The 24,190-nt window shown below is 37.7% G+C and overlaps 1 protein-coding gene across 1 annotated transcript in view; it reads right to left on the bottom strand.

Annotated features, from left to right (window-relative positions):
- Nucleotides 1-1,312: 1,312 nt before the first annotated feature.
- The window catches only part of LRRC63 (leucine rich repeat containing 63), a 58,946-nt gene continuing 36,068 nt past the window's right edge, over nucleotides 1,313-24,190 (bottom strand). Inside the window, exons 7-11 of the mRNA XM_004604661.3 lie at nucleotides 16,212-16,310; nucleotides 13,372-13,508; nucleotides 11,057-11,140; nucleotides 7,818-8,060; nucleotides 1,313-1,610 (exon numbers count right to left, since the gene is read on the bottom strand). Of these exons, the coding sequence (XP_004604718.3) occupies nucleotides 1,313-1,610; nucleotides 7,818-8,060; nucleotides 11,057-11,140; nucleotides 13,372-13,508; nucleotides 16,212-16,310 (861 nt within the window). The remainder of the gene's footprint in view (nucleotides 1,611-7,817; nucleotides 8,061-11,056; nucleotides 11,141-13,371; nucleotides 13,509-16,211; nucleotides 16,311-24,190) is intronic.

Here is a 24,190-nt window from a genome sequence, read left to right on the forward strand (position 1 = left end):
ATTGATTGGCTCCTGGGTGGAAAGCATTCACTCAGCCCTGTGAACTCTCTCCCCAACCCCTCATGTGTTTCACAGCAATTGCCAAAAAGATTGAGTACTTTTCTCTGCGGTTCCTGACATTCCAGGACAGAACCTAGAATCATCAGAAACCATGCTTGCTACCTGCAGATGAGGCAAGGAGCAGAGAACAAGTATCCTGATATTAAAATCAATGACCAGAAAAGTGATTTTTCCTAGTTTGTTTTATTTTTCATTTTAGATAATGTTGAAAATGATACCACAAACCTGACATAAGGTCTATTTTCTGACATTATTGTTTTCATGAAGTATAATTACTAGCAGCAATTTAGATTTGTTAATTGCATGTAGGCCAGGGTAAGCATATAGCTAAGTGGTAGAATACTTCCCTTACATGTGTGTGGTAATCTCTGGCAGTACACACACACATACAAACACACATACATTTAGTATGAAATAAGCTTATCACTCAAAAAGTTTTATCAAAATGCTTTTACCTTAGTCATAATTATCAAAATACTAATAAAGATACTAATTAGTAAAAAATACTAAATTAGTAAAAATACTAATTTTTAAAGTCTCAAGTTCTATGTGTGTATATGTGTTGCTTTATATTACACTTTTATAAGTTTGGTTTCATTTTCTTACCAGAAAACCTGTTGAGCACTGGCACTAGCTAATGAAACCAGGCTTTAGGATATAAAAGTCAAGATAACTAAGAGTCTGTACTATATTTTTAAGAACCTGGAAAATAATTTGAACAACAAAAATCAAGAATTAATCTTTTATTTCCATGGGCAATCTACAATTGAGATAGTTGATACTGGACAGATTTACACAAAAATACCCGAACACAGAGAACTTAGGTTCATGACTTTAAATCCAGAGGCACAAACCCCACCAGTGTGGATCTGAAATGCAACTTAGCATGGAAGCAAGAAAAGGCAAGTTGTCAAACAAATCCATTTTTCAAAGGATTCTAACATTTTCCTTTATTTAGTAAACATGCTCTGAAAGAATTCAAAGATTAATTCTTAAGTAATTGTTCTGCAGCAATTCCCTAATCACCACAAATATTATTAAAGACTGAGATTACAAAGAAGATTCATATGCAAAACACCTCTGCCTCCACAGAACCTACTTACCTACACTTTAAAATTTCATACAAGTAGGGGTCTTTAACAGTGGGTTCATAAATTTTCACCTGGTAAATCAAATCAGAACTTTAGACCAATCTTTTCTTTCTTGGAGGGGAAGGGTGAGGATGTGAGCCCACAGTGGTGATGCTCAGGGTTTACTCGTAGATCTGGGTATAGTGTTCACTCTTGGACATGGCAGAGATGAAACTTTGGTCAGATGAGTGCAAGATTTTACCTCCAGTACTATCATTCCGGTCCCAAACTTTGGACCAATCTTTAAACACGATTGATTTATTAAAAATTGAACCGCCTTTCCTTAGGTAGTCATAGCAGGAAGGAGAACAGACATGAAACATAATAGGAAGATTTTTTCCTCCAAAAATATTGCAGGTTCGAATTGTTGTGAAACCTTCCCCAAACTTGGGACCCAAACACAAATCACATGTGGATGTCCTGTAAGGAGGAAGCATCAAGTCAATATTCTGCAAAGTTCTTCTAACAGAAAGATATTTTGCTTGATACTAAGATTTAAGATAAAATATGACCTTCATACTTATTGATCTTACCATCTAATTGATCGGCTAAGACACATAAAGTGGAAGTTGTTATGAGAGTAAATTAGTAAATGAATCCTCTAGATGGGAAAAGTTTACCTTATTGGTATACACCGTAACACAGGAAAAGTTCTCCTTATTGGTATACACTATAATACAGTCAGACTGCTCTTTGTATCAAGTCATGGTACTTGAAGCCAATCATATAAAAAGGGTGCGACAGCATAAATCTATATATTTTTTCCTTAAAGTTGACCAAATGTCTGTCTCAGCATAGTGTATTGTAGCCTAACCTTTCCTTCTGATCTTTATCAGCTGTTTTGTTCACTATTCTTAAAATTTTGCTCAGCTTTTAGATAGATTATAAATAAGTTTCAGCAAACTCAAGATCTGGACCTCCAAATATATGATCATCTAATCTTTGATAAGGGAGCAAGAAATGTGAGGTGGAGCAACGAAAGCATGTTTAACAAATTGTGCTGGCAAAACTGGACAGCTACATGCAAAAAAATGGGCTTAGACCTCCACCTATCACTCTGTACAAAAGTCAGATCAAAATGGATTAAAGACCTCAACATCAGACCAGAATCCCTAAGGTACATTGAAGACAAGGCCGGCAAAACCCTCCACGACATTGAAGACATAGGTATCTCCAAAGCTGACACGCCACTGGCCAAGCAAGTGAAAACAGAGATAAATAAATGGGACTATCTCAAACTAAGAAGCTTCTGCACCTCAAAAGAAACAGTGACCAAAATACAAAGACAATCTACAGAATGGGAAAGGATATTTACGCAGTACCCATCCGAGAAAGGGTTGATAACAAGGATATACAATGCACTCCACAAGAAGAAAACTGCCAACCCGATCAGAAAATGGGGTGATGAAATGAACAGAAACTTTCCCAAAGAAGAAATCCGAATGGCTGAGAGGCACATGAGAAAATGTTCAACATCACTAATCATCAGGGAGATGGAGATCAAAACAACAATGAGATATCATCTCACACCACAGAGACTGGCCCACATCCCAAAAAACAAAAGCAACCGGTGTTGGCGTGGATGCGGGGAGAAAGGGACTCTCCACTGCTGGTGGGAATGCCGACTGGTTCAGCCCTTTTGGAAAACAATATGGACGATTCTCAAAAAGTTAGAAATTGAGGTTCCATTTGACCCAGCAATACCACTCCTGGGAATATATCCTGAAGAGGCAAAAAGGTATAGTAGAGATGACATCTGCATTTCTATGTTCATTGCCGCACTGTTTACAATAGCCACAATATGGAAAAAACCAGAGTACCCAAAAACAGATGACTGGCTAAAGAAACTCTGGTATATCTACACAGTGGAATACTACGTAGCTGTTAGAAAACATGAAGTCATGACCTTTGCATATAAGTGGATCAACATGGAAAGTATCATGCTGAGTGAAATGAGTCAGAAAGAAAGAGACAGACATAGAAAGATTGCACTCATATGTGGAATATAAAGTAGCTGAGAGGTACAAGCTTACAATGATGCAATTTCTGGAAGATATTTCTCTGGACTTAGTTACTAAAGTACTAAAATACAGAAATCCAAACGCGTGCGGCTGCTAGTGTGGCCTCTTGACCTCATATCTCTTCATTTTCAGCAATGGAAAACAAATGATCAAATGCTTTCTTTTCAGCAGGTCGACTTTAGGGGGGAGAAACTCCAAATCAATAATAGTGAGTTTTTTGTTGAAATATTGAATGTAATCAAAGTAAAGTGAAAGTACAGTGAAATTTACCAGTTACACATGCGGGAGTGGGGGGTTTGGGGAGGTGGGGGGAGGGGGGCGGTATACTGTGATTCTTGGTGGTGGAATATGTGCACTGGTGAAGGGATGGGTGTTCGAGCATTGTATAACTGAGACTTAAACCTGAAAGCTTTGTAACTTTCCACATGGTGATTCAATAAAAGGATAAATTTTTAAAAAAATTATAAAAATTTAAAAAAATACAAAAAAAACCCTCAAGATCTGGTACTTCAAATTAGACCTCTGGTTAGCTAAAAGAAAAATCTAGTTCTATTTAGCATTAAGCTGAGCCTTGTCAAATCTAAATTTTTCCTTTAACTCTAATTTTTACTCTAAGTTACTATGTATTAGTAACTTAGCATTGTATACATAATACAATACTATGTATTGTTTCATAGTATCACTACAGATACAGATCATGTAGTGATCTGTATCAGTGTTTTGAACTTCTATGAAAAACATGACAAAATTTCCTGAAAAATTAAAATTCTATGAAAGGAATAAAGTATTTGATTAGAGAAAGAAATATGGAAGATCTTAGAGGAAATCCTAAGGCATCCCATAATGAATACTTTCTCTTTTTGAGAAAAGAAAAACTATGTTTCATTTTCTTAACATGTATACGAATATAAGTGTGGGTACTCTAAAATTATTATATAAAATTTACTAAAAGTGTCACATGTACTTTTTAATTCAGATTATTAGTCCAAAATGTTGTATGCCACAAAAATTGAGCAAACTCCATTATTAATCACATGAGAAGATTTTGAATTATATTATAAGATGTTTGAAGTCTTGCCATTTGCAGACTTGCCATTTGCAAAAGGTATTCTACTACTTCCTGTGCTCACAGGAATTCGAAGGATAGAGGTATCAGGACTGCACAGAGCTACACTTCTGATCAGAGAGAAGGGCTGTGATTAGAAACAAAGTGCTGCTCTGCTTCAGCTTGCCTCAAAATTGTGAATGAGCTGAAGACTTTCGTATTCATGACCATGCACACTGCGGTGCTAATAAAATGTTCTGTGAACATATTTATATTTCTGGGGACTATCCACTCACTGTCACTGAGTAAGTCTTCTAGGTTTGTAAAATTTCCCCACAATTCAACTCTAGAAGCTCTTAGTGCTATCTTGGGGTCACTTTCTGCTGCCACATGGGCCCATTTTGGTGTCTGGCAGTCTAACTTCAGCCAACTCTCCCCTTCTCAGGATTATGAATTTATTCAACATAAACTTTGTATACTTTCTAAGAGGGGTCTTTCTGGGGAAACAAAACATAGCCTTGTCAGTGACTAAAATTTCTTCAGGAAATTATCCCTACTTGGAGTATTCTTTTTGAAATTCATAGCAACAGAGGATTTCATTACATGAGGCAAGTCGCATACTTGACAGGCAAGAGATACTTCATCCTTCGTTTTCATTGTGCCAATCTTTAGGGCTGACAAAATAAGCCAATAGTATAACAAGATCATAAACTGATAGGGACTATCAGTTGCTTCCTTTGTGATGGTAACGCTGAGGCTCCACAAGCAATTTAACTCTAGTTGCTCAAGAACAGCGTCCTATGAGATGGGCTCCGACTAAAAATATGGAATAAAGTCAAGTAATTAAGAATTTGCGCAAACTTGAGGCACCATTTTCATAAAACTCAAATAGACTCTCTAGGAAAAAGAAAACAAAACATAAACAGAGTTTTGTTATTTAGATGCTGTGGCAGTCTAAATAACTGCCTCCGGAGGAGACATTCTCTGGGCTCTGTCTGGACCAAGACGGGAACTTTCAAGTAACTGTGTGCTTGTAAGGACCCAGATTGATGGAGATTGTGGCATAGAGACTTCCATGACTGACAGTCACCTATCCTTATTATCAAAAAAGCCAAAGATATAACCCCAATGATGTGTTTCTTGACACGTATAAAAACCTACACTGTTAGATTATATATGTTATTGCATATTCCCCAAGTGACTATTCACATTACTCTAATCATAATTGTACATGACCTTACTGGAAACTTCATATATATACATATGTATATATATGTATATATGTGTGTATGTACATACATATATATATTTTATAGAGAGAGAGAGATAAAGGAGAGTGAGGGAGGGGGAGAGGATGAGGGAGGAAGAGAGAGAGAAAAAGGATGGGACAGTCACTTTAACTCTACAAGACATAAAAGCAGACCCATACTTCCCTTTCTGAACTTGCTGCTACAGCCTGCAATGTCCATACTTACTTCCTAACTTATAAGCTGTTTACTACCCAGAAACACCCCCTTTTTTTCTATTCAGCAGTTTCTGTGGTTCTTGAAAAATGTTTTTCATTTTCTATTTAAAAAATTTTACTTCCTTAAACATTTAAAGTAGGTATTTCATATTCTAGAAACATTTCTAATCCCTTAGATCCTTAAAGACTGGTATCTGTTGATTATATTTTGCTCTTTATTTTTGCTGACTTAGCTCTTCATTGTGATGTATATAGTAAGTATACATTATGCATTTATATAAATTGCTATAAATTATATAATGTGACCATTCAGATAGCCATTCAGAATTCAGATACAATTCTCATACATATTTAGTCTTTCCCCACATGCTGGCTCTTTGCTTCTAAGAGTATAGGGATTTTCTAAGTTTTGAGAGGCTGCCTACTGTTATTTTCATGAGGAATCTGTAGGGGAAGCATCTCAGAAGGGGATTTGGTTATTCAGGAAACCAACCACCTACTCAGAGTCCCACCACTAGGCTCGTAGAGAGGAGGGGGGTGAGGCTGAGTTCAATTCCCAGTGGCCAGGGAGTTCATTCCTTTGTAGGCATGAAACCTCTACACGAACTCAAGATAATGAACCTCAGACAGCTGTTGTCTTGTTGAATATTGTGGATATTTGGGGAAAGTGATACATGTATTCATTCTAATAAAATGGTGACTTAGTGAATAAACAGGTTTTCTGATTTCTGTGAGCTGTCTAGTAAATTGATTGAACTTGTAAAGACATCTCTAGCCAGGACATCAGAAGCATGGGACACACCCTGGGCTTGCACCCAGTGTCTAAGCTGGAGGGCGATCTTGGGTAATTTAGTCATTCACCTGTGGGAACTGGCATCTTCTCCAGGTAAATTGTGTCTAAAGCGACTAACAAGGTCACCAAAAATCTCATGACCAATGATGTCTCAATGTAAAATTAAAAAAAAAAACAATTCAGGGCCTGGTTTCATTCTTACTGGTAGATTTTCTTTTCTTTTTTGTGCCATACCTGGTAGCACTTTGGGTTTACTCCTGGCAGTGCTGGGGGTGGAGGCATCGTACAGTATCTGGGATCAAACCCAGGGCTCCAGGGTTACTGACATAGCTCAATGGGCTGAGCCCATGCTTTGCAAGAGGAGGCTGGGTTTAATCCTAGCACTGCATGGTCCCCTGAGCACGGTGCCCAAAGTCGTCTCCAAGCCCCACCAGAGATGACCCTCCAAAATCAAACAAGAGAACAAACAAAAACCAAAACCTGGGCCAACGCAAGTGCTCCCATTCGTTGAGCTGGGTCCTGGTAGATTTGTTTTTTCAATCACCTATTCAAATTTCTCTATTGGTTACTAGTAGGTTTAGATTTTCTGCCTTTATTGAATCAATATTTTTCATTTACATGTTACTGGGAAACCATTTTAATTAGGCATACTAATAGTTAAATCGGTACTATAAGCACAAATAATCAATAATGCTGTCAAATAGTTTTATAGCATTTGAATGAAAATAAGAGTTAATCCTGAGTGGACTGTAAGAATTTCTGGTTTAAAATCCCTAGTTTGAGATTAAGCAATAATTTTAACACTGATCATCGATCTCTAGGAGGAAGAGAAGTTTGCTTGATGTATGTCTCTATTCCTAGTCTCAAGTTAGAGTAAATGTTTTCCCTTAAAAGTATGTATGGGACTAAAGGTTTATTTTCTTGAAAAATCCACTTCTATGTCTTTACTAATTCATGGCAAATTATTTATACTTCAGGTGTATATACAGCTTCCTCTAAAAAATCTATACCTCACAGATTTAAATAATAGATTTAAAGAGTAACTTGAGAATATTAGAAAATGGGTTGAATTTTAAAAGACATAATTAGGTGTAAATAACAAGGAGAAATTGTGTGTATGTTTTGGGGTGTGTGTGAGAGAGAGAAAGAAAAAGAGGAAGGAAAGAGGATGAGAGAGAAAAAGAGAGGAAGGAAGAGGAAGGGAGAAAGAGTGAATAGTAAAACAGCATCTGGATCTATAACAAGAAACATTTTAAATATTTAAAGGTATGTTTTGGTTAAAAGCATTTCAGGATTTGCTCACCATCTCAAATGCTGTGCAATTTCAGGAATATCTCCATAATATAGGTGTAATTTATTTTTCAAAAAGATCAAAGCAGCAATCTGGGTGAGAGGCTGTGGCTTAAAAATGGTGGGAAGAGTCTGTATCCAAAAGACGTGATGAGTGAAATTATTTTCAAAAGAAATTTTTTTCAGATTAAGCCTCAAAATTGCAGGTGGAAAAGTTACCAGTTCATTCCCATCAACAATGAGTTTTTCAAGTGATCTGCAAATAAACAAAAGTATATTTTAAAAAGTATTCATGTACTTTATAATATTAAGTAAAACTCTGTCCCAGTGTTCCTGAATTTGATCCCTGCTACCATAAAAACAAATGGAGGGGTTGGGGGATGGGAGAGAAGGAAGGCACAGTAGAGAGAAAGAAAATACAAATGTTAACTTCTTTAGGATGAACAGAATTAATTTAAAAAGCAACTGAACCAAGAATTATGCAAATTTACCCAGTTGTGTGAGTTAAATAGTAGGGTTAAATTACTTATCTTGGGCCTTAGAAACACACCATCACTACAGAAAAAGGAAAAGAATATTCACAAATACAGGACCAATGTTACATAGTTTCCCATTTTATGTGCTTTTCTTGAAGTTTTGTTTGTTCTTTTTGCTTTTGCAGCCACACCCCGCAGTACACAGAGGTTCCTTCTGGTTCTGTGTTTAGTTGGCTCCTGGGAGTGCTCTGGGACCCTGTGGTGACTGGAACAGGGTGGGGAGGTGTGACCAGTCCTCCTGTGTTTGTGTTCAGCCTACTAAGCTATTTCTCTGGCCCCTTGACCACGTTATCTCCATTCTAGTGGTAGAAATAGAAAAATATTCTTTTCAGGAGGGGAAAATAAAAATCAATCAAAGCACGTGTGTGTATGTGTGTATGTGTATGTGTATGTATAAGCACACAAGGTTCAACATTTAACAATATGTTATTAATCTCTTATAGAAGGGTTTACTGGATCCTGGGTGAAATACAACAATCTTCACACACTTTCCCCTAAGGAAACTTTTGGGATCATTTTCAGCGGTCTGATCATAACAAACAATACAAAATAAATTATTTAGGTTCTGCTTTGAGGCAGGGGTTGAGGTTCAAGATGGAAACATCCAAAGTATGGTGGCAAGCACTTTACCTGCTGTGCTATCTCTCCAGCTTCAGGCCACAAATTATTTTTTAAAGTTAAAAAAAAAAGATTCAGACAAAGAAGAATTAACTCTAGGGTTGGGGTGGGGGATTTAATTCATACAGAAAAAAATCTGCCATGGAAAACAGATCCAGGACACCCCCACAGAGCCAGGAATAGCCCCTGCACACCTCTAGCTGTGACCCTCAGAGCAAACTAAAAACCAAACAAAATAAAGAAAAAGTTAAAAAACAAAACAAAACAAAAAACAAACAAGGAAATCAAACTGCCCTTAAGAACATTTTTGGCCACACTGAAACTCAGAGAATGATACACAGAGGAAACTGTAAAAAGGGCAGCAATCCTCGATGCTCACCCATTCCAGAAAATATTTATCTATTAAAGGCAAAGAGAGGAAAAAATTACCCATGTTGGGTGTGGGTAGACAGCTCAGGCTAAAGAGTGTCTGGGATCTCAGGGAGCACATGGTTGACTAACATACCTAAGACAATCCCTGAGCACCTCTTTTTTCAGCCCTCAGACCAAACCAAACCCAAAATGACCCACACGTGCCATCTGAGAATAATATAAAAACCAACAGTCACAAAAAAGCCACAACAAATGAACTGAAGAAAACATATCAGGGTTCACGATAAGAGGAAAGGGGAATTGTGAGCCATGAATCTTAAAATACATAATGAAATATAAATGGGAAATAGCTCGAAATGTATGGAAAATCTAAGAGTTGAGTGAAATAGAGACATGATGCAAAGGTAAATACTAATGGGGAATCTGAAACGAAAATCCTGAAACCATCTGAGCAAAATCTAGAATTTGTTTGTTTGAGAGTCACATCTGGCAGTGCTCAGGGCTTACTTCAGGCTCTATGCTCAGGGATCACTCCTGGTGGTCTTTTGGGACCTTATGAGGTGCCAGAAATTGAACTTCGCCATGTGCAAAAAAAGTACTATTGCTTTGGCTCACCCTAAAATTATTTTTATTGGGGTTCTGTAATTTACAATATTATTAATAATGGCTTCCCATATTCATAATTCCAACAGCACACCCATCATCAGTAGTCCCACCCCCTTCCCCAAGGATCTCAATGCCTAGAATAGGACGAAGTATAAAGAGAATAACTGAGAGCACTGTCACTGTTACTGTCATCCCGTTGCTCATCGATTTGCTTGAGCAGGCACCAGTAACGTCTCCCTTGTGAGACTTAACTAAGAGCATTACTAAAAAATTATTTCTGTAGTAGTTATTAATAATTATTCTAAAGTCAATATCAAATTAGCATGATATTGACCTAAAAGCATACAGAGGAACCCAATAGACTTTTTTAAAAAGTAGCATAAAGGGGGCCAGAGAGCACTTGGTTGACCCCGGTTCAAAACTCAGCACCTAAGAAGCTCCCCCAACCTCCACCAGGATCCCTGAGCAGGAGGAAGAGTCAGGAGTAAACCCTGAGTACGGCTGGGTGTGGCCCCCAAACAAAAACAAACAACACCCCCCAAATTAGCATTAGAAAAAACAGAACTCAGCATTTAAATTACAGTATGTATTATTAGCTCTTTGTGTCTATGTATTGCCCTATAAAAATAAATAAAACACTACAGATATGTACATGAAAAAGCTGACATTCTATTCATGCATTTCTTTAGATAATAAAAATTTTGTTTTAAAAATATTGCAAACAAAACATGAAAATAACTTTTTTTTTTCTTTTTGGGTCACACCCGGCAATGCACAGGGGTTGCTCCTGGCTCTGCACTCAGGAATTACCCCTGGCAGTGCTCAGGGGACCATAAGGGATGCTGGGAATCAAACCTGGGTCAGCCGCGTGCAAGGCAAACACCCTACCCACTGTGCTATTGCTCCAGCTCCAACATGAAAATAACTTTTTAACAAATTTTATGCCTCACAGATGTTAATTTTTCCAGCACTGGTGACCAGTATTGGGACCCAAACGCAGGAACTGACACATGTCACATATTATGTTTTATAGCTATTAAATAAATTAAAGCTCTTGATTTTCTTCATCACAATCACCACCAAATATATCCTTAATGGTCATTTGCTTCTTCCAAAATACCTGAGTTTCTGAATATCACTTGGAAGAGTAGTAATAGTATTGTAGGCAATATCAAGATTCCTGAGACGATACAAGTTGAACAACCTTAAACAGAAAGAGCAAGTAAATTGTAAAGATAATTAATTGTAAAGATAATTAATAAGCCTATCATTATTCGAATAAATGATAAGAACTAAAGTTCCTCTCTGCGGGCAGAGAGTCTCTTCTGCCCGCATGCCTGGCTGTCTTCCCCAGGGCCCCTCTCCACACGTTTGGACAGGCCTCACGCATGAAGGTACCGACAGAGGAACCTGGGTGTGTGTAATTCCATCAATGGTCAGCACCCAGAGACTTAAAAGCGAGCTCCCAGAAGATATCTTGTAGCCTACTTCTCCCTCTGGGAGAAACTGGCAAGCTTCTGAGAGTTTCCTGCCCACATGGGACAGCCTTGCAAGCTTCCCATGGTGTATTCATATGCTAAATCCAGTAACAAGCTGGATCCCATTCCCCTGACCCTGAAAGAGTCTCCAGTGTGACACCCTTGAGAGGGCCGAGCCAAGAGAGACTTCTAAGATCTCAGAGAAAGGACAAATGAAGAGGTTACTGAGCCCGCTCAAGAAATCGACGATTAATGGGGATTTCGTGATTCGTGATAGTTCCTCAAACTATATATCTATCCTTTAAAATGGCTTGAAATACTTGGAGTGGATAAAGTCCCATTAAGAAATGTTGGGGGTTGGAACGATAGCACAGCGGGTAGGGTGTTTACCTTGCACTCAGCTGACCAGGGTTCAATCCCTGGCATCCCATATGGTCCCCCAAGCACTGCCAGGAGTAGTTCCTGAGTGCAGAGCCAGGAGTAACCCCTGAGCATCGCTGGATGTGACCCAAAAAGGAAAGAAAGAAAGAAAGAAAGAAAGAAAGAAAGAAAGAAAGAAAGAAAGAAAGAAAGAAAGAAAGAAAGAAAGAAAGAAAGAAAGAAAGAAAGAAAGAAAGAAAGAAAGAAAGAAAGAAAGAAAGAAAGAAAGAAAGGGAGAAAGAAAGGGAGAAAGAAAGGGAGAAAGAAAGGGAGAAAGAAAGAAAGAAAAAGAAAATCACTTTCCCATTTACCTAGACTCACTGAATGCACCCTGAGCTAGAATCACTCATGCACCCTGAGCACAGTTTGGGAGGCCCTTTTCCAGCAAAAGAAAAGTCCTTGCCGGACCAGAGAAGTGGCTCAAAGGGCTGGAATGCACACTTTGCAGATAGGAACCCGGGGTCTGATCCCCAGCCTTGCATGGTCTGCCAAGTAGTTCCAGGAGCAACAAAAAGGAGGGAAGGGAGGAAGGAAGATGGGAAAGAAGGAAGGAAGGCCATTTGAGAAATTACTAACATTTAGATATACTTTTCTTATGTAATGTGTAATATTTAATGTTTCAAATATAGACACAGTGTAATATTTGCAAATATTTCTATTTCTTTTTTGCAATTATGGTACATGGGATCCAGGCCAGGGCCTCTTGTAACTCTTGCAGCTGGTTGTTCCTGAGCTATATCTCCTTTGTAATATTTAGTTCTGTGGGCTCTTCCAGCAAAATCATTAAATCTGAGCCAGGGTCTCAGAAGTACTGGTTGCAGCCTGAGCCTGTCCAAGTGCAAGGCGGCTGGAAGAGATGTTACCCACAGAGTCGATGATCTCCCTGGGTATGTGCATGGAGGGCCAGAGTAAATGCATGGTAGCAACAGGACTGAGTTGAACTCTAGAACATTCTACTGGTGTCTGAGAATTAATTATTAATGTGCTGAGGCTAGACCATACACTGACATTGAAGTTGGGTTTAAGTGTAATAAAAACAACCATTTATTTTGTACACAAATATCCCTATTCACATTAGAGTTGAAAGGATTTCGCCCTCTGTGCAGGCTTCTCTCAGTTTATAGGTCAGGATAGTGAGGCCAATAGTGGCTTTCTTTAGATCACGTAGATCCCTATCAAGTTTAAAGTAGAAAACCTAAATTTCCTAATTCCAAATCCAACTGTCATCCTTTCCTTATCCAAAGGGCTGCCAAGGGATAGGTGCAAGATTCTCCCCCAATCTTCATGACATGGTTTGTGTTCATATAATCCAAATTCAGAAAATATATCTTTAGCTATGTACTAACTAGTCCCATTATTTGTCATCTATGTACTTGGCCAAATTATATTCAACACACATAGTATGAAACATTAGAGCAGAATAAGAATTACTAAATGAATAAAAGTTCCTGCTGCTTTCAAAAAACTAATAAATTCAGACTTTTCTAAATTATATACTATATTTTGTTTGCTTTTGATCTCCAACTATCAACTTTACCCAGCTGGAAGAGAAGTAAGCAAATTAAAGGCCATGTCTAAAATTCTAAGGAACTTAAGTTGTTGAATTGCAGAGGGGATTTCTTTGATAGGATTATTTCGCAGGAGCAGCACTTGTAAATTTTTAACACAAAATACCTAAGGGATAAAACAGAGGAAAAAACCATGAGTGGAATACTAAGGTCTGAGAATGCTTTTTTACTATGTTTTAGAAAGCCTTTGAATATAGTAATTAATGTAGAAATAGGATAGTATAGTAATTGGGTGCATTATGTATTTCATCAAATGCCTTTAGCATAATTTCAAAATAACTAACTAGCATTAATGTGTGATTTTATGGTAAGATATTGCACAGGATGATTTTTGATTCATAAGTCTTTTTTTAGTTGGGAAAAATAGTATTTGATCAAGCATGTGGTTTCATTGGAGTTACTTATTTAAACAATGAAGAAGGAATAAGATATCTATAGAAACAGATTTAACCTTAGCAATCAGGGAAGTGTCAAATAATCATATTTAGATTTTTTTTACTCTTACTTAACAGTAGTTTTGTGTATGCTAATTTTTCATATTAATTGAACAATGAATATGTCATTAAAATCTATGATCTTCAGTGTATTTCTTACTTTTGGGTGGATCTTAATATGGTTAACATTAGCTCTCTTAAACAATAAATCATACCTTTAAGTTTATGCCAAGATCTAAAATTGGTAGAGCATGCTTCTTTTTACAATCAGGAAATGTAATCTTTTATTTCTTCAACATTGTTCTGGCTATTCATTGTCTCTTGAATTTCCACATAAACTTTAGAATTGCATCCCACCCCACCCTCTGCACTTGCTTAAAAGAAAGAAAGGTATAATTTTCATAAGGATTGCATAAATCTATAGATAAATCTGGGAATCTAGTAATCTTAACAATATTAAAAGAGAAACAAACATAACCTATTTTTTAGGTCACCTCGCTTCTGGCTGTCTCACCAAATGTTGTAAGTGACCTCGGTGTAAGTAAGGGAGAAGGAAAGAGAAAGGAGAGAGAGAGAGAGAGAGACAGAGACAGAGACAGAGACAGAGACAGAGAGAGGGAGGGAGAGAGGGAGGGAAGAAGAGAGGGAGGAAGAGATGGGGAACAGAGACAGAGACAGTGAGAGATATTGTTGACCTACCTATATCTCCCTAGGGAACCTCTAAGGAGGACTGGGCTGGCAAAGTTGGCCACAATCACCTGCCTTGGATACTAGTGACCCTCCGATCTCAGGGGCAACCATCAAGCTACTCTTTGCAGGGAAAGAAGTCAGAAGTCCAAATACTACTCCATCATTAAAAGTATGAAACTGTGGGGTCCATGGATATGGTTTAAAGGTAGAATACATGCCTAGCATTTGCAGTATAGTGAATTTTATCCTTGTTACTGCATGGCCCTCTGAGTATTGTAGGGAGTAGTCCCAGGGTGACTCCTTATCACTGCCTAAGCTTGAGTACTGCTAACAGTAGCCACAATTTAAAAAGAAAAAAAAAAGATTAAATTGTTCTCTTTGGGATAAATGAATGAAACTTGAGGTAAATGAAATAAATGATAGGCAATTAGTAGGCGTTTTTACTCCTATGTGGAACATAACTAGTAAAAACAACCAAACTAGCAAAATCCAGCAAATCTAACTCCTAGACTCAGTGGAAGCCACAGTGTTACTAGAGGGAAAGGGGTTGCGTCACAGGAACAGGTAGAGAGTGATAGCATGGTGGCAACAAGAAATTCTACAGTGGGGTTGTGAGCTCTATATACATATATGACCGTATGGATATCCATACATATACATAAGCCTTGAAATTATAGAATTTGTGAACTAATGATAAATTAAAAGGGAGAGAGGAAAAAAATGAAATAAAAGTCAATTTATTAGTACTCTTTATTCTGGAAGTCCTAATTGTCGACATCTAATAGCCTAGTTCTCCCTCTTAGAGAACCTGACCAGCTACCAAGAGTCTATTGCCCACTTGGGAGAGCCTGGCAAGCTCCCCGTGGCGTATTCATATCCCAAATACAGTAACAGATATATACATACCTCATGGAGAGCCAGGCAAGCTACCAAGAGTATCCCGCCCCCATGGCAGAACCTGGCAAGCAACCCATGGCGTATTTGATATGCCAAAAGCAGTAACGATAGGTCTCATTCCCCTGGCCCTGAAAGAGCCTCCAATCATTGGGAAAGACGAGTAAGGAGAGGCTGCTAAAATCTCAGGGCTGAGTGTAATAGAGATGTTACTGGTGCCCGCTCAAGTAAATCGATGAACAACGGGATGACAGTGATACAGTGATACAGTGATACAGTGATTCTGGAAGTCAGTTCATAAAACCCAGTAGCTCGTAGAGCAATGACTACAAATATTGAAAACATAATCTGTCCTAATTACTCACTTACGACGTTAAATTATCTTATCCTATATCTGATCATCTTTGATATATTTTATTAAGCAGAATATCCTATTTCTGCCAATTATAACTAGCAGAACATCATATATAACTGGTTATTTAACATTTTTAAGACTTTCATCAACAACTGGTAAGGATTATTTTAGATTTAGAGAAAAAGTGAATTATTTTATATTTATTGTACAGTTAGGAGAACATAAAATTGAGGGCCTAACTATAGCACATTGAGGATTAAATTATTCCTAAAAAGGAGAAACTGTATTTTGATTCTTTTGAATATAGGTATTTTTTGGATTTTATCCAAAATACATTAATTTTATTGAAATGCTAAGATTCCATAAGTGATTATCTTAAAATTATTATTCATAACACAAACTATTGCAATATATACAATAATACAAATGGACTCACTTCTGCGGGAAAGTTGGTGAGATCATTATATGATAAATTAATATATACCAGTTGGTGAGCCAACGGTGTCAAGTCTGGACAATTTATAATAAAAAAACCCTAAAAGAAATTGAGAAAATAAAAGGTTAATCATTAGCAATGCACAAACTATTTTATACAGGAGTCAAAGGGAAAAAAGGAGATAATCTCAGTGATGAAATTTGAACTAATGCAGCACATATACATTTACCTTTGATTAATTCACTTTTGCCAAGATAATTTCTTAAGTATGTAAAGGACAGAAACAAAATGGAAACATAATTAAGTATTTATGTATGTAGTAATGTGATCTTATATGTGTCTGCAGGTATTATTTCAATTATTAACAGCTACCTGTGGCGTATTCAATATGCCAAGAACAGTAACGATAGGTCTCATTCCCCTGACCCTGAAAGAGCCTCCAGTCATTGGGAAAGATGAGTAAGGAGAGGCTGCTAAAATCTCAGGGCTGAGTGTAATAGAGATGTTACTGGTGCCCGCTCGAGTAAATCGATGAACAAGGGATGACAATGATACAGTGATTAACAGTAGTTAATGTCTACTGTATGCTGAAATTGAAGTAATTAAAACTTTTGTGTCTAATCATATATTTTTACTCCATTTATGTTTTGTTTGGGGGACCACATCTCCATGTGTTTAGAAGCCACTCCCAACAGAGTGGTTGGGACAATTCCCCTCCCAGTGCTGGTGATAAGACGGAGTAGTGCCTGGGATCAAACCTGACCTTCCATATGCACAGCGTATGCTCCATCCCTTTGACTTCTCTCTCTGGCCCTACTTATATTTTCCTTTTATAAAAATTTTTATTAGTGAATCACCATGAGGTACAGCTATAAACTTGTGAACTTTCATGTTTACATTTTGTTTACATCCCTCCACCAGTGCCCATTCTCCTCCACCAATTTTCCCAGTATCTCTCCCACCCTCCCACCTCCCCCCCACCCTACCCCACCTCTGTGGCAGGGCATTCCCATTTGTTCTCTCTCTCTCTCCTGTTGGATGTTGTGGTTTGCAATAGAGTCACTGAGTGGCATCGTGTTTGGTCTATAGTCGATTTTCAGCGCACATCTCCTATCCCGTGCGGGTCCTCAAACCACACTTTACCTGGTGTTACATTCTTTATCTGAGCTGCCCCTTCCTCCAGCGTGTGAGGCCAGCTTCCAAGCCTTGGAGCCAACCTCCTGGTACTTATCTCTACTATTCTTGGGTGTTAGTATCCTACTCTGTTATTTTATACTACACGATGAGTGCAATCTTTCTATGTTTTGATCTGCATCTCTTTGATGATTAGTGATGAAGAGCATTTTTTCATGTGCCTTTTTGCCATTTATATTCCTTCCTTGTGAAAATTTCTGTTCATTTCAATTCCCCATTTTTTGATGGGGTTAGATGTTTTCTTCTTGTAGATTCCAACCAGTGCCTTGTATATCCTTGATATCAGCCCCTTATCTGATGGGTATTGGGTGAATATTCTTTCCCATTCCATAGATTGTCTTTGTGTTTTGGTCACTGTATCTTTTGTGGTGCAGAAGCTTCTTAGTTTAATATAGTCCCTTTGTTTTTTTTTTATCTCTGTTTCTACTTGGTTGGTCAGTGGCGTGTCATCTTTGAAGGTACCATTAGCTTCAATGTCATGGAGGGTTTGCCAACCTTGTCTTCAATGTACCTTATGGATTCTGGTCTGATGTTGAGGTCTTTAATCCATTTTGATCTGATTTTTGTGCATGGTGATAGGTCTAGATCTAAATCCATTTTTTTGCACCTACTTATATTTTCATGTCTCCGCTTCTACTTCTATGTTAATTTTCTATGAATCTAATGAAATCTATCTAAAACTTTATGTTTAAATATGTCGGTCTCTGACTTAGAAAAATAGATGCCTTATCATAAATTAAATGTTTATTTAAAAAGTCCTATGTTGAGGGGCTGGAGCAATAGCACAGCAGGTAGGGCATTTGCCTTGCACGCAGCCAACCCAGATTCTATTCCCAGCATCCCATATGGTCCCCCGAGCATCACCAGGAGTAATTCTCGAGTGCATGAACTAGGAGTAAGACCTGTGCATCGCCAGGTGTGATCAAAAAAGAAAAAAAAGTCCTATGTTGAATCCCTAACTTCTATCTGTGAAATTTAAGGGTGAGACCTGGGAAATAAGAAGGATTAGATGAGGTTTTAAGGATGAAAACATCTGATGAAATTAGCAATGCTTCAAAGAAGAAGAGGTGACCATAACCTATTCCTCTTCCCCACCCTAAACAATTTTTATTATATTGCTAACTTTCATTTGTTAATGATTTATTGATCTTTTTTCTTGTGAAAAATACTGTTCAGTGATTTTCTTTGCTTGTATTTTTTATCTATGAGCTACACAAAATGAATTAGCAAATATTCCTCCTCCTTTCTGAGAAAGTTATTGTAAATAGGTCTTAGTATTTCCTTAAATGCTTGCTAGAAACCTACCAGGGAGGTTCTGTGTACCTAAAACTTTCTTTGTTTGAGCTCTTAAACTTTCAACTCGATTTTTTAATAGAGTCAATACAATTCTGAAGTTCTATTTCTTGTGTCTATTTCCGCAGGTTGTGTTGCTGTTGTTTCCTTTCTTTTTTCTTTTTCCGCAGGTTGTGTTTTTAAAGAAATTCAGTGTTTCATTTATTTTAAAAGTTTTTCTAAATATATTATTTTATGTTTTAACATGCAATAAAATTAGTATTTTATGTCACTTTTTGGTTTTTTGAATGACACCTGGCTATGCTTGGGATATACTCTTGGATCAGGAATTGGGGTCTTCCTGGCAGTGTTGGGGAACATACGGTGTTAAGAATTGAATCTGGGCCTCACTCATTCAAAGCATAGACTCTGGGTCATTGCTTAGTTCCTTTGTCTTCCCGCTAGATCATTGATCATTACTTTGTGTATGTATGTGTGGTGTCATGGCTTGAAATCGGGACTCATATCTTCAAGATAAGTGCTTTACCACTGGACTGCAGTCTGACCATAAAATTCAAAACACTTATTTCTATTTTTCTAATTATTTGGGACTTAATTTGCTTTTTTCCCCCCTCCTGCCTTTATAAGATGAAAGAACAGAACAGTTATTTTCATGTTCTCTTCTTTCCTACATGCTTTTAAATCTTTAAATTTTCCTTTAAAGTCCACATCAGTTGTCTCTTACAAAGTCTTATCTGTTTTGCCCTTATTCATTTTTGAGTTATTTCTAAATTCCTTTGTGTCCTCTTTTTTGACTTCCTTTTTCAAAAGGCATATTGTTTAATTCCAAAGCATTGACAGTTTTTCTGGGTACTTTGCTGATTCTGACCTTATTTTAATTATGCTATAGTCAGAGAATGAACTCCACATATTTACTGTTTTAAAATTTACTGAGACATGTTCTGTGCCTTGGAAATGTTTCATATCCAGCATATGTTCCCCTCTTGAGATTATCCCACAGACAACTAAAAACTATGTATGTTATGTAGTTTCTAGGTAAGGTTTCATAAATGCTTTGTGGAAAAACTTGATTGATGAGTTATTTCTGATCTTCCCCATATTTAAATGTGTTTGATTGCTTGTTATATCAATGATTGGGTAAGAGATGTTACACATTTAATTTCAATTATAATTGTAAATTAGCTCATTTCAGTTTGGTTCTGTCAATTTTTTCTTTATGAATTTTGAAATATGCTCATCATATCTATGCACATCTAGACTGTTGCATATTCTTGATGAATTGGTTCCTTGATGCCTCGCTATGGTAATATGTCTTTCAAGTTATCTACTACTTAGTGTGATAATATGAAAAGTTTCAGAGTGCTTAGTGTTAACTTTCACTACAATTTTAATGATTCTTTTCTTTATATTTACAATATGTTTTCTTGGACCCAAACGCTGGCTCAAAGGACTCAAGCATGAGGGAGGCTTAATTTCAATCCCTGGTATCACACAGTCTCCCTGAGCACTTCTTGAAGTGACCCCTGAGCACCTAGTCAGGAGTATCTCTTGAGCACCAATGGGGATGGGTCAGAAGCCAAATAAGTGAATAAGAAAAATAAAGTGTGTTTCTTGTAAACATTACTTAGACCATATTTTATTATACATTCTGGAAATCTGCATTTTATTGTCTTGTTTAATTTATTATAGTGAGTATTATTATTCTATTTAGATTTAAGTATATCATTGTTGTACTTGTTTTAGGTTTGTTATATTAGTTCTTTGATCCCCTATTTATTCCCTACTTCCTTTATTGTCAATTGAGTATTTTCCAAGATTTCACTTAATGAAATTTAACTAATGTTTTAGAGAACCACACCTGGAGGTGCTCAGGGATTATCCTCAGTGGGGCTTGGGGGACCATATGGGGTGCCAAGCAAGCACCTTACCCTCTGAACTATGATTTGGCCACATTGTATTTTTTAATGATCTTCTTAATTATCTTATTGTTTTTAAAAAGTGATTTCTTAAAAGATCACAATCTGCAGCTTTACTTACTATAGTTTATACTATACTTACTACTGAGTTATCTCACTGATCCCAAGAATTACTTCAAATTACTATCAAATATTGCACTTTCAATGTACTTCATTAGGTAAAGAACAAAAGGAAAAATTAAAATATTAATAGTGTCAACTTCTAATTGTAAGAATACTATTGTTATTTGATAATATTAACTATTAGTATTAATAATTATTGTAGGGGAACATTACAAACACAGCAGTAAAGAAACAGTGAAGTTTCAGGATAGAGTACATCAGGTAAGGCACTTAGAATCTTCAAAAATATTCTACGGTACCTGACTATAGTAATAATTTTATAAGAGAAATATATAGTAAGCATCTTCTTAACCATTTGTATTCCTGTTGTCAATTTTTATATTGGCTATCATAACCACAATACGTTGATAATATATCTATATTTTGAAATATTCTTTCCAATATAGTGATATATGTGGCAAAGCAGCCACGTGACATCTAATAGCCTTGTTCTCCCTCTTGGAGAACCTGACAAGCTACCAAGAGTCTATTGCCTGCATGGGAGAGCCTTGCAAGCTCCCCATGGCATATTCATATCCCAAATACAGTAGAAGATATATACATACCTCTTGGAGAGCCCGGCAAGCTACCAAGAGTATCCCACCCATACAGCAGAGCCTGGCAAGCTACCCAGGCGTATTCAGTATGCCAAAAACAGTAATGATAGGTCTCATTTCCCTGACTCTGAAAGAGCCTCCAATTGTTGGGAAAGATGACTAAGGAGAGGCTGCTAAAATCTCAGAGCTGATGTGGATAGGGAGAATCAATATTGTCAAAATGGCAATACTCCCCAAAGCATTATACAGATTCAACGCGATCCCTATAAGGATACCCATGACATTCTTCAAAGAAACGGATCAAGCAATCCTAAAATTCATATGGAACAACAAACGCACACGGATAGCTAAAACAATTCTTGGGGAAAAGACGATTGGAGGCATCATCCTCCCCAACCTCAAACTTTACTACAAAGCAGTAACAGTTAAAACAGCATGGTACTGGAACAAAGGCAGAGCCGCAGACCAATGGAACAGGGTGGAATATCCCTACACACAACCCCAAATGTATGATCATCTAATCTTTGATAAGGGAGCAAGAGATGTGAAGTGGAGCAAGGAAAGCCTCTTTAACAAATGGTGCTGGCTTTGGAAAGTATCATGCTAAGTGAAATGAGTCAGAAAGAGAGAGACAGACATAGAAAGATTGCACTCATCTGCGGAATATAGAATAATAGACTAGGAGACTAACACCCAAGAATAGTAGAAATAAGTACCAGGAGGTTGACTCCATGGCTTGGAGGCTGGTCTCTCATTCTGGGCAACTCAGAGAAGGAAACACCAAGTAAAATGTGGTCGGAGGTCATGCAGGGGAAGGGTGATGTGTGCCGAATGTAGACTAGAGACTGAACACAATGGCCACTCAACACCTTTATTGCAAACCACAACACCTAATCAGAGAAAAGAATAAAAGGGAATACCCTGCCATAGTGGCAGTGTGGGGTGGGGGCGGGGGGAGACAGGACTGGAGAGGGTGGGAGAGATGCTGGGTTTACTGGTGGTAGAGAATGGGCACTGATGAAGGGATGGGTTCTCGAACTTTGTATGGGGGAAACATGAGCACAATAATGTATAATTCATTTCAATTCTTAATGTAATTTTATTAGATCAATAAAGTCCAGATGACAAAATAAAATAAAAACAATGTAAAGCAAAAAGAAAAAAAGAATTTAATTATCTTCTTTCTCCTGGCAGCCCTATTTTGTCTGAAAAACAAAGTTTTCTTTCTGTCCATTAAAAAAAAAAATGGTGCTGGCACAACTGGACAACCACATGCAAAAGAATGGGCTTAGACCTTGACCTGACACCATGCACAAAAGTCAGATCAAAATGGATTAAAGACCTCAACATCAGACCACAAACCATAAGGTACATTGAAGACAAGGTCGGCAAAACCCTCCACGATATTGAAGATAAAGCTATCTTCAAAGGTGACACGGAACTAAGTAATCTAGTAAAAACAGAGATCAACAAATGGGACTACATTAAACTAAAAAGCTTCTGCACCGCAAAAGATACAGTGACCAGGATACAAAGACAATCTGCAGAATGGGAAAGGATATTTACACAATACCCATCAGATAAGGGTTTGATATCAACGGTATATAAAGCACTATTTGAACTCTACAAGAAGAAAACATCCAACCCTATCAGAAAATGGGGCGAAGAAATGAACAGAAACTTTACCAAGGAAGAGATACGAATGGCCAAAAGGCACATGAAAAAGTGCTCTACATCACTAATCATCAGGGAGATGCAGATCAAAACAACCATGAGATACCACCTCACACCACATAGACTAGCACACATCCAAAAGAACAAAAGCAACCGCTGTTGGAGAGGATGTGGGGAGAAAGGGACCCTTCTACACTGCTGGTGTGTATGCCGACTAGTTCAGCCCTTTTGGAAAACAATATGGACGATTCTCAAAAAATTAGAAATTGAGCTCCCATTTGACCCAGAAATACCACTGCTGGGAATATATCCCAGAGAAGCAAAAAAGTATAGTCAAAATGACATCTGCACTTATATGTTCATCGCAACACTGTTTACAATAGCCAGAATCTGGAAAAAACCCGAGTGCCCTAGAACAGATGACTGGTTGAAGAAACTTTGGTACATCTATACAATGGAATACTATGCAGCTGTTAGAAAAAAATGAGGTCATGAAGTTTGCATATAAGTGGATCGGCATGGAAAGTATCATGCTAAGTGAAATGAGTCAGAAAAAGAGAGACAGACAGAAAAATTGCACTCATCTGTGGGAATATAGAATACAGAGTAGGAGACTAACACCCAAGAATAGTAGAAATAAGTACCAGGAGGTTGACTCCGTGGCTTGGAGGCTGGCCTCACATTCTGGGGAGAGGGCAACTCAGAGAAGGGAACACCAAGTAAAATGTGGTCGGAGGCCATGCAGGGGAAGGGTGATGTGTGCCGAATGTAAACTAGAGACTGAACACAATGGCCACTCAACACTTTTATTGCAAGCCACAACACCTAATTAGAGAGAGAGAACAAAAGGTAATCCCCTGCCACAGTGGCAGGGTGGGGTGGGGGGAGATGGGATTGGGAAGGGTGGGAGGGATGCTGTGTTTACTGGTGGTGGAGAATGGGCACTGGTGAAGGGATGGGTTCTCGAACTTTGTATGGGGGAAACATGAGCACAAAAATTTATACTTGGTGAGGCATTCATTTCATTGAGTTTTTTCACTATATCCCACCATTGTCTTTGGGCTTGGAAGGTTTCTTCTGATAGGTCTGCTGTGAATCTAAGGGGTGCTTCTTTGTATATTATCTCCTTCTTTGATCTTGCTGCTTGCAGTATTGTGTCTCTATCCATAGCATCCATCATTCT

This window comes from Sorex araneus, chromosome 1, assembly GCF_027595985.1.
Source record: "Sorex araneus isolate mSorAra2 chromosome 1, mSorAra2.pri, whole genome shotgun sequence".
NCBI lineage: Eukaryota > Metazoa > Chordata > Mammalia > Eulipotyphla > Soricidae > Sorex > Sorex araneus.